This window comes from Myxine glutinosa, chromosome 6 (assembly GCF_964187855.1).
Source record: "Myxine glutinosa chromosome 6, kmMyxGlut1.1, whole genome shotgun sequence".
Classification (NCBI taxonomy): domain Eukaryota; kingdom Metazoa; phylum Chordata; class Myxini; order Myxiniformes; family Myxinidae; genus Myxine; species Myxine glutinosa.
Genome location: NC_136266.1, coordinates 168,016,229 through 168,027,724, shown reverse-complemented (window position 1 = coordinate 168,027,724; position 11,496 = coordinate 168,016,229). Strand labels below are relative to the sequence as shown.

The following is an 11,496-nucleotide window of genomic DNA, read 5'->3' as shown; positions in this document are numbered from 1 at the left end:
GTGAGGATCGTGAAACACCAATTCCACTCTACCATGGTATCAAACTGCATGGAGACGCCAGGCTCAAGCACCAAATAGAGAATTCCCATCGCCTCGGGCTGTCTGTCTCATATGACCGTGTGATGGAAGTCAAAGTACAGGTGGCTCGTGCAGTCTGCAAGCGGCATGCTGAAGACGGGGTGGTTCTACCAACGAATCTACGACTTTCTGTCTTCACCACACATGATGTAGATAACCTGGACAGCAACAAGTCAGGCAACTTGTCACGTGGCGATTTCCATGGAACATGTATCACTGCAACTAACCACCTCTCAAAGGAGAACTCTGGTGTTCGTCGACCAGCAATCACACTTGATTACAATACCAAGTCAAAACCCAGGTTACCTGATAGCTATGTGATTGTTCCTCCTGTCGAAACACAGAATGACGACTTTTTTGTGCCCAGAAATGGTGAGGGAAAGGTCCGACCAACACACAGTCTAATCCCCAGTGCTGAAGTCAAAGATGAGTCATGGGTATTGCATGTGGCATGGACCCAGGCAGCACTCTTCCAAGATGTCAAGAGATCATTGCTTCAAGCTAGTTTCATCTGGAAGCAGTCAACCGCTTGTCACCAGGCAATCCCTGTATTTGATCAATGGGGATGGGAACAGGATGAGCAACCCAAGCAATGGATCCCTTTCTGGACTGACCTCAAGTAAGGCTTGTGCCATCCTCCTGCACTGTGGATGCACGAAAGCATGTAGGGGGGAATTGTAAATGCTGCAGGGAAGGCCTTCGTTGTACGGCACTGTGCAAGTGCGAGGGTGGCTGCATAAACAATGATGACATATAGATACAAACCAGTGAACCACACTATAATGGGTGGGTGGATACTGACAGACAAATGCTGGTAATGCTGGACGACATTGTTTGATCATACAAGTGAATAAATAAAAAAATACCATAATATTCTTCTTATTGCAGATTTCGCTTCCAAACAACAACAACAACAACATGCATTTTAAGGCCATTTTCCCTGCTAGAGCGGGGGTGAGCCTTGCGGTCCAATGGTTAATATTATTTTTTAGCATTCGATGTACACATATTGTCATTGCTGTTTCTTGAATAAAGTTTCGTTTGTGCATCTGAATTGGATTACATTCCCAGTTGTACCAAATGAGAGGTTCCTTCAAAAATGGTGATATTCATAATATGACTATTTCATTCGTCTTTTAGTATTGATTCCAAATATTATAATACAAATAGTAAAATCATTTTGATCATTGGCAGGATAACATATACATATATTTACATATGCTTCGCCAAACATTATCTAGCCTAAGTGATCAATACCTGATTCCTGGCAATAATTTGCTGGTTCAAAATACCCTAATTTTGGTCCATAATTTACCTTAACTGTGACTTTATCATATGATCTTCATCTCGAATCGACAAAATAACACCAGAAATGAATTCCTCATACTCGAAAACCCCTACAAACTGGTGCTATTTATGGTCTACTACTTTTGGTTCTCTAGTTATTGCAACGCCTTACTTTCGATGGTGGCCATCTTGGATTTGTCCAACATGGCCGCCACAGAGGGAATCCCAGCTTGGCTCCCTCGAGAAATTGGTAGATTATGGTCATATCTCCCTCTGGTCCAAAAATGGTGCTTGTGGAACGATTTGAACAATCAGGGTGGTTTTTGAGATTATTCCCCCTGACTTAAAAGTGTGACAGAAGGAAGAGAAAGTGCGAAGAGGAAAAAGAAGCATCACCAGAGGGTCGCGAGAGGCGAGAGCCAAGAAAGGACGTGCTACAAGATCGTTCATGTCTCAGCAGGTCCTGCCTCAGTGCGGTCTTCACATAGGTTGATCAGTTCTACCTGAAACGTGCCAGTCACCATCAGCCTTCGACAGGCAGTGCCAGCACAGAATGCGGGACGTTGCATTGAAGCCTGGTGGTGGCCTACCGGTTAAGATGGCTGGCCTAAGATTTTAAGGTTCTGAGTTGAAGCCCTAGTCAAGCCATAAATGACATCATAAGGGTTGACTCCGCCTGTCATCCTTCGGAGGTCGGCAAAATGAGTACCAGCTCTGGGAAAAATTGAGCCATTCAAGTATCCTGCATCGGAGTGGCGACCCGTCCAGGATTGTGCCCCTAGCCAATGAAACTGCCTTGGCAAACCTATGCGCCTGATGGTGTGAAAGGTACGGTGATTGGACATCAGCTGTGCATTGGACATTGGCTCTTGGCTCCTCTGACTATGTTCTTTTCAAAGCCCTTATTTCTTCAGCTCATGTTAGGAAGTGACCTCAATGCAGTATATTATCACTGTTTTCACAGGTCAACTGACAGTTGCTGCAATCTGCGACTCACAAATACATTGGGTTGCTGTCTTCGCAGTGGCTAATATTGATTCTTCTTTGTGTTATCTTATTTATAAAGCACAGATATAAAATCCATCTCATGAACGCCGATCCAACCCGTGTTATCATCTGTCTATCACAGCAGGCAGGTCGGTGGTCTTTCTGTCTTCTACCGACTCCTCTCCGGCCTGGCTCCCTCAGCTCTCTCTCTGCTCTGCTCCCTCCCCCCCCCCCCCCCAAATATTCCTACAGGTCGCACAAGATCTGCCAGCAACATTCGTATGGTTAAACTGCCAAAATCAAGACTCTCTGCTCACCTTCACTCTTTCATTCCTCTTTTCTCCCGCCGCTGAAACAAACTCTCTTCAATCCCACTCCTCCCTCTAGGTCTTTTAAACAGCTGTTCACCACCATCTCTTATCTTCCCCCATCCAAAACCTTGATATTTTCTACACCCGCTAATTCACCCCAGATCCACTTTTTTGAAATACCAACTTCTTTCCTGGAAGTCCTTGCAGTGTCCATGTGTTTTATACTTCTCCCACCCCCCCCCCCTTCCCACACCTCCTCCCCCCAAGCCCCCAAGCCCTCTCCCTCCCACAGATCTCCTGATGTCCCTGTTCTCTACTGTTGTACTTTACACCTCTATAATCTCAGAAACCACTCCGTGGAAAACATTGAAAGGTTGCTCATTGTAAAGTACTCCCCATGGGGAATGACATATGTCAATGGTGATGTCACAGGTGCCTGCATTGTCTCTTCTCTTGTCTCTTCTCTCTCTCTCTCTCTCTCTCTCTCTCTCTCTGTCTCTCTCTCTCTCTCTCTCTCTCTCTCTCTCTCTCTCTCTCCCCCCCCCCCCCTGCTGGCCCTTTGTGCGCTGGTTGTACTGTCATGGCGTCTGCTTGTGGAGGCCTGCCTGCGAGTGTTCTGTGTTGTTGCTCCCTTCCCCCCATTCGCCCCTCTGTGTTGTGGAGTTTTCCCCGTGTTTCCCATATATGTTGAGACGGGAGAGAGAGCCAGAGAGCACATAGTCATTATTGGTAAGGGTTCGTCGTTTTTTGGCCATTGCCCTATCGGTTTTTGCTTTTTCATCTTAAACCTTTATTTCTATTTTCCCTTTCATTTATCTTTCTTTCAGTTTGTTTTGTTGCCCGCCCCTCCCCCCCCCCCCTTTCCTGAAGTTTGGGAAATTGGAGGGGTTTGTTTACTTCCCGTTCCCGGAGTTCGGGTTATAATATAATCATATTATATATTCACTCTCCCCGGGTCGGGGAGGGGTTGTAAGTGTAGCTGTTCCAGCATGGGAGCTGCACTGCCTCGATTTACGGCTTTTCAGAGCCTGACGCATAAAAACGGGTTCTTTTGTGTACCTCCGGAACGTGAGGTTAGTGTCGAGGACGTCGTTCTCGCGGCTGGTCGAGTTGTCGGGATCGACAAGGTTGTTTCCGCTTCGCGGATGAACAAGCGGATTGTTATTTTTTTGTCCGATGTGGATTGTGTCCCACAAATTGTCGAACAGGGTTTGACAATCGATCCAGGTTTATTTGTTATGGTTTCCCCACTTGATAGCCCAGCAATAAAAGTAGTGATATCCAAATGTCCCCATTTGTATCCGACGATGTATTAATTAAAGAGTTATCCCGATATGGTACCATCGTGTCTCGTATCTCCATGATTCCCTTCGGGTCACGGAACAACGATTTAAGACACGTGGTCTCATTCCGGCGTCAATTGTTTATGATTTTAAAAGAATCCCGGAAGGATTTAAACCTCATAGTAAAATTAAAACATCAGCAGAATGAATATACAGTTTATGTCGACCAACGTTTTAAAATGTTTTGGTTGCGGCCAATTTGGATATGTTAAGCATTACTGTTCCCGGAAAGAGAACTCTCCTCAAGTACAACCCCCCCCCCCCCCTCCGTACCAGAAATAGGTAAGCCCTCCACCTTCTCGCCACCGATACAAACCTTTCCGCCACCGATCCAAGTCTTCCTACCACCGATCCAAACATCCCCACCATAAACCCTTCCTCTCCCTTTGAAACGGGGGACATTCTCCCCACTGCAGGAACTTGTTGCAGCCATCCCTTGTCAATAATAGACCTCACCCCCAAGCCACAGCGTTAAATCACAGCTTTCCTCGTGCTACAACTGATCCTGTCTCTCCCTCTGAGGGAGCTGATGGAAATCCTCCCCCTATGATTACGTCCTCCCTCCCCTCTCCCCCCAATCCCCTGCAATCTCTCCCCACTAACCAGGACGAGTTTCAATTACTCCATCCAAAAGGAAAAAGACATTTGCAAGCAACTGATGAAAACGGTCAACTTACAAAAAAAAAACCACAACTGAAAACCGACAGCCATAAACGACATGCCCCCAGATTTGTCCCTCGTCACGGAAAATCGTTTCCCTGCATTGGAGGACATAGATGTGGATGAATTCTCGCCCTTGCCTACTGACCCAGAAACTGATATGGCTGAGCCGCAAAAATGAGTAACCCCCTCCCCCGAAGATGGCTGATTCCTCTGCCTCCCCATCCCCTCCCTCTATGGACTATGTCCCATCTGATAATGTGGAGGGATCTGATGATGTTGAGGAAGTAAATGATGAAAACCAGTATGACACAACATCTGAGCCATCTGATATAGATGACTCTGTTGGTGAATGTAGTGGCTTTAAAGAAGAAGGAACCCCTCCAATCCCTCCCTCTGAGATAAAAGGGTTTCTTAAGGGCACATTCCGTAAAAGGAATGTTGTCATAGGAACCTTTTTTCCGGAGCTACCTGATTTTATACATTCCGCTAAATTGATGATAAAACGGCCCAATGATTTTAATTTCAGCTCCTCCCAACGTCACCGGTTAAAGAAGTGTATACAAAAAGCTAAGAATGAACTGTTATTTAAAAAAATTGAGTGGTTGTCACTCCTCCTTGTGTTTGCAATGAGTTTCTCGAATTGTAGCTTTAGTCTAGTAGGAAGACTAGGTCCCCCTGCACCCCCCGGAGATATACTTCTAATCAGTGTTTCTAGATTGGAAAAAATGTGTAGAAAATGACTAGCTATGGCCCCAAGCTGAAAAAATGTCCCACATACCATTTTTATGCAAATTACTGCTGCCATTATCAAAAAAACGATTTTTGACATATCTCAGCCAATATTGCAGATAATTGAAAAATGAAGGTGTCTAGACCCATGTTTTGAAGGGCATAGATCATGATAGAACTATTCATAACATGATTACATGTGTCTATGGTATACTAGTATGCTAATTAGTGCTTTATTTACAAAATAATCACAGTTTTACGAAATAATAGACTCATATTAAGGTCCGTCTACACAGACGTTAACACAAAGTTTTATTTTTCTAAATATTACAACTGTCAAAATAGTCCTAGCACTCAATGTGACCACTCTTCTCTTGCTTGTTTTAGATAAACATCATTAGCATTAGTGATTCTACACTGAGTCAGTCATCATCATTTTCATCGAAATCGTCAGAGTCAAACTCTTCTTCTCCTTCCTCTTCCTCCTCCTCTTCGTGCTCTCCTGTGTTCAGAAGATCCACCAGTGAGGTTGGTAGGATGGGACCACTGGACCACATTGGTTTCAACAGTCCTTCATCAGTCCTTATCCATCCTTGCTCCTCATAAGGTTTTGGCTTTTCGATGATAGGTTGATCGGCTCTTTTGTACAATGCTACGCGGTGGTTCACACGCTGGATGTGCGGCTTCAGGGCAGACTGGCATGGAGGAAGGCGAGCCAGATCAACCTTGGACTTGGATGTGAGGGTCTTGTCCTCTCCCACCATTTTTCGTAGCAGCTTGGCACGGACAATGTCCACTGATGACTCGCGACTCTGGCCGTACATCACACAGGTGAATTTTTCTAACTGCCTCTCCACCTCAGGGTTGGCATCCCAGTTGTCACCCAGTTCACCGAATGCCCTGTGAAACCTGGGATTCTTCTCCAGCTTTTTCAAGGGCCCGACTTTTCCCTTCCCTTTGAAGGCACTGGTGCAGTCTTCTCCGCTGAACACATAGTACCCCAGGAGAGTGGCACAGTAGTCCTCTCCCAGGGATTCTGCCAGCTCAGAGACGTTGACAAGTTGGCGATGCTTCCCTGACCCTGTATCCAGGTACACCGTCAGCTTGATGTTGTGGGCATGGTGGAGCAGGATCAGGAGGATGTCTGTGTCCGGTGTTCTGACTACAGCGTTCTTGTATCCGATGGTAGCAGCATGATGGAGGTACAGAACCACCCTGGTATCAGTCTCTTCCTGGTTGCTGTAGATCGTGGGGAGTTCACGTACCTCGACCTGAAACACAAAAAGGCACCGCATTTCAATCACCAGTCACTGCCAGTTTCAGATCTAGACAAACATCACAGGTAATCACCTTTTTTTCAGGAAAAATTACAAATTGAATCGCCATTCACGAAGGGCTTTCAATTTTACCTTGCCATTCGTTGAGGCAAGTTGGTGGGCCTTCCCCTCCACGATCAGCACAGCCATCTCTGTTCTCTCCAGCCTGGTAGCTGCCTCTTGTCCACTCCACACTTTCAGAAGAAGCTGGCACATCTGCTTTTTGTTGTCGTCATTTGCAAGGAACATTTTGAAGTCATATGGCTTCCTGGTTGCTGGTCCAGCCAGAATGATCTTCTCTGAGCTGCCCCGCCTCAGCCTTTCCTGCGCTTTGATTGACTCAGGATGGTAACTGTCAGTGGAGAACAGAAAGTGCTGCTTGGCCACCATCTGATCAAGCACCTGCAAGCATATCTCACCACATGTTGGGGGAAGGTTGGCAAGGGTATGCAGCAGCGCCATTCCATCCTGGATGAACAGGGCATCCTTGGGGTATTGCAGATCTTGTGGTGTGGTGTCCTCTAAAAGGTAGTGCAGAATGGAGGCTTTGTTGGTTTTGCAGAAGAACCCATCTGGTGTCCCAAGGCTAGGAGGCACTGGCATCAGGCAGTACTTCATGAGTTCTCCCAGGTCTAATGGCTCATCTTGACTCTGAGACTTGACAAGGAGCAGGAATGCAAGGTTGCTTTGCTCCTGATACTGGATGACCTGGAATGATAAATGGTGATTGGTTGATATGTACTACAGGAAGGACTACAGGTGAAAATTATTCATGTGCTATAAATTGGCATATTTACAATCTTTACATTGTTCATTGATGTGCACTGTCTTTAATAAACAAATTTGGAGTTCAATCTTGTATCTCAATATAGCATGTACAGGACGCCATTTAAAAATACAACATAAAATACAAAAGCACTTGGGTATTGGATTACATCCTTACCTTGCCCTGTGAGGATGTTAGTGTGATCTTCTTGTTACTAGCCTCCATGGTCTTGAGTTTCTTTCTCTTGATTGGGTTGAAGAAGCTCTCAGGTTCTCCGCTTTCCAGGCGCCTGATGAAGTCAGCTTTCGCAGCTTTCCCCACAGCTTCTGCTTGTAACACATCCATCTCAACATCCATGGGGACGGGAGCACCAGAGGCCAGGCAGTAGAGTTTGTCCTTATCAATGATGGTGAACGGATTGGTGAAGTTCTTGATAGTAGTTAGGGTTCGCTGAACGGCCTCCTCGCCTTTTCTGATCTCTGCCTTCTCTAGTTCACGATGTCTCCCTGCTCTTGGGCAGTCTGGGTCATCGATGAGATCCACCATCTCAAGGGTCTTTTCATAGAACTGTGCCCGTGCTGTGGTTGTTCGGCACCATCTCTGGTATGCCCCAAACTGACTGTACAGGCCAGCAAAGCCACCTGAAAAGTGAACATATTTTAATTGCATAACCCAATCATTAAAAGGGAAATGTTTTGTAAGAGCAGTTTACATCATATAAAGCTGGTTTCTACAGTTTCAAATGTATAATGTACTGAAAGAAAATGATGTACCTGATGATTTAGCAAAGCGCATGAACGTTTCTTCCATTGTCTTGTCGACAGCACTGAGTGCCCCTGGTATCATCGAGCGAGCCACTGCGATTGCACCCATAGTAAGCAGGTCCTTGGCCCCTGGGTGCGTGCTTTCCAGATTTGTCAGGTGGACTTCCAGCCAAGTCAGATATCTGTAAAGTACAGAGAGGGAAATACTGTAGACATTTATTGGAATAGCTCCTCTCATAATACATGAACCCAAGTATCAATTAAAATCTACTCAGTGATGGTTATACATTTTACCATGTATGCTACACAAACCTGGAGTAGTTGTGTCCGTCAAAGGCGAAGAAGATATCTGCCATCTCTCCGTTACACTTGTGAAACAGCTGGAGGTTGTTGGTCTTCACAGAGTGGAGGAGCATGAAGACAAGATGGCAGTGGGTAATGAACGACATCCAGAAGGCAGCTGTCTTCCCCAGGTGGCCCTTGCGCACCTTTTCCTCAAAGGCATGGTACTTTTTGATGAGGAGTAGAGTTGAGGGGTCTTTGAGGGCTTCATCGAGGTGCTCTCGGTTGCAAGACTGGGTCATTCTGAGAAGCACAACAGGGTCAGAGATCATGATGTTCTCCTCCTCAGTGAATCTCTCCATCAACAGCCTCTCCATTGCCTCACACACTGTTTTGAGGCAAAAGAGGGACTTTGCGTAGGCCTTTCCACTGAGAACACCTTTGAGAGATCCACTTGTTACTAGTTGTGCCTCAAAGAGAATCTCTGCATATCCAGAACCACGCATCTTGTGTCCAGTGAGCATCCCGATGTAGTTCATGGATGTGTGGAAGGGTCCAATCGTTACTACATGACTAGCAAATTCATTTGGCCAGCGCCAGATGATGGGAAGGGCTTTCATGCAGACACCCAGATCAAATGTATTCAGGACCCATCTCTGACCCACCTCAGCAGTTGCTGCCTCGGAACGCTTCAGTAGCTCACGAACAACTGCGTTGTCTGTGATCGGTTGGTGGATAGGCGTGCAGTAGTCGACTGTTGATTTGCTGGGTGGGGGAGAACCAGTTGCAGAGGTGAAACCCCCTAGCCCAGGCACAGGCTGCAGGCCACAGCTTCCGATGTATCTGATGAAGAGCCAGATGTAGTACTCTTGCATCGTAGTGGCATAGACTGTGTCATTCTCTGCTGGCGGTGTGAATGATGAGCCTTCAGGGAACTTCGGGCCAACGCGAGTAAAGTGCAAGGGTGGGAGAGTTTTTGGTGTGTCGACCTTCAGGCTACGCTGTTGTGACCTATTGATGGTAGGTAGCATTCGGTCCTTGCTGCTCTCGATTCGGTCCTTATCATTTGTAAAACTGATTATTTTGTAATTACAGCATTAATATGCATACTAGTATACCATAGACACATGTAATCATGTTATGAATAGTTCTATCATGATCTATGCCCTTCAAAACATGGGTCTAGACACCTTCATTTTTCAATTATCTGCAATATTGGCTGAAATATGTCAAAAATCGTTTTTTTGATAATGGCAGCAGTAATTTGCATAAAAATGGTATGTGGGACATTTTTTCAGCTTGGGGCCATAGCTAGTCATTTTCTACACATTTTTTCCAATCTAGAAACACTGATTAGAAGTATATCTCCGGGGGGTGCAGGGGGACCTAGTCTTCCTACTAGACTACTTGAATATTAACGGACGATGTAGCTCTGTCCTTAAAGTTCAAGCAAGAAATTTTTTATTACAGAAGAAAGTGGACATTGCCCTTTTACAAGAGACCCATGCCAGTGACTGCTGTGTCGCAGAGTGGTGTAGGCTCTTACCTGGCCTTTCCTTTTTTAGTAATAGTGACTCCCGTAAAGGCGGTATAGCAATAATTCTGAGTCCTTCCTGAGTTGTTAGGGTTGTTAGTTTTTAGGGTTATCTTAGAAGCCAGACGGAAGCCAAACAGTTCAATCTTAGTTTCATCAGACCACAGAATCTTGTTTCTCACAGTCTGAGAGTCCTTTAGGTGCTTTTTTGCAAACTCCAAGCGGGCTTTCATGTGTCTTTCACTAAGGAGAGGCTTCTGTCTGGCCACTCTGCCATAAAGCCCAGATTGGTGGAGTGTTGCAGTGATGGTTGTCCTTCTGGAAGTTTCTCCCATCTCCACACAGGATCTCTGGAGCTCAGCGAGAGTGACCATCTGGTTCTTGTTCACCTCTCTTACCAAGGCCCTTCTCCCCCGATTGCTCAGTTTGGCCGAGCGGCCAGCTCTAGGAAGAGTCCTGGTTGTTCCAAACTTCTTCCACTTAAGAATTATGGAGGCCACTGTGCTCTTGGGGACCTTCAATGCAGCAGAGATTTTTTTTGTAGCCTTCCCCAAATCTGTGCCTCGACACAATCCTGTCTCTGAGCTCTGCAGTTAGTTCCTTCGACCTCATGGCTTGGTTTTTGCTCTGATATGCATTGTCAGCTGTGAGACCTTATATAGACAGGTGTGTGCCTTTCCAAATCAAGTCCAACAACAACAACAACATGCATTTTAAAACCATGTTCCCTGCTAGAGCGGGGGTTAGCCTTGCGGTCCCCATGACAATCTTCTCCATTTTGCCCTATTTTCTGCATCTCTCCTTGTTAACCCCCTTGCCCACATTTCTTCTTCCACCATCTTTAGCCAAGTCTTTCTCGGTCTTCCCCGTCCTCTACTTCCTTCTACATTAACTTCCATCACTCTTCTCAACCAGTCACTTTCATCCTTCCTCAATACATGACCAGGTCCAATCAATTGAATTTACCACAGGTGGACTCCAATCAAGGTGTAGAAACATCTCAAAGATGATCAAAACTCAAGAGAAATGGGAGGCACCTGAGCAAAATTTCAAGTGCCATAGCAAAGGGTATGAATACTTATGTCAATGTGATATTTCAGTTTTTTATTTTTAATAAATCTGCAAAACTTTCTAAAATCCTGTTTTCTCTTTGTCATTATGGGGTATTGAGTGAAGATTGATGAGGGAAAAAATGAATTTAAACGATTGCAGCATAAGGCTGCAACATAACAAAATGTGAAAAAAGTGAAGGGGTCTGAATACTTTCTGAATGCACTGTACTTACAGCTTACCGGCTTCATATCATCCATCAACTTGTATATGGGGATGAAGCCCTACTCTGGAAGCATCTGGCTAACTGCATATTGCAGTTTGCAAGCAAGCTGGGCTGCTGCCGAGAACCTTTCTTGATGAACCCTCATCAAATCGATTTATCC

At 45.6% G+C, this 11,496-nt stretch overlaps 1 protein-coding gene across 1 annotated transcript; it reads right to left on the bottom strand.

Moving 5' to 3' along the window:
• Positions 1-5,609: 5,609 nt before the first annotated feature.
• On the bottom strand, positions 5,610-9,472 carry LOC137411964 (uncharacterized). The gene is made up of 5 exons (XM_078780862.1): positions 8,557-9,472; positions 8,254-8,426; positions 7,658-8,121; positions 6,808-7,422; positions 5,610-6,669 (listed from the first exon to the last, which is right to left on the bottom strand). Exons 1-5 carry the CDS (start codon positions 9,399-9,401, stop codon positions 5,821-5,823), a joined length of 2,946 nt encoding a protein of 981 aa, XP_078636988.1. The 5' UTR covers positions 9,402-9,472; the 3' UTR covers positions 5,610-5,820.
• Between the last annotated feature and the right edge of the window lie 2,024 nt (positions 9,473-11,496).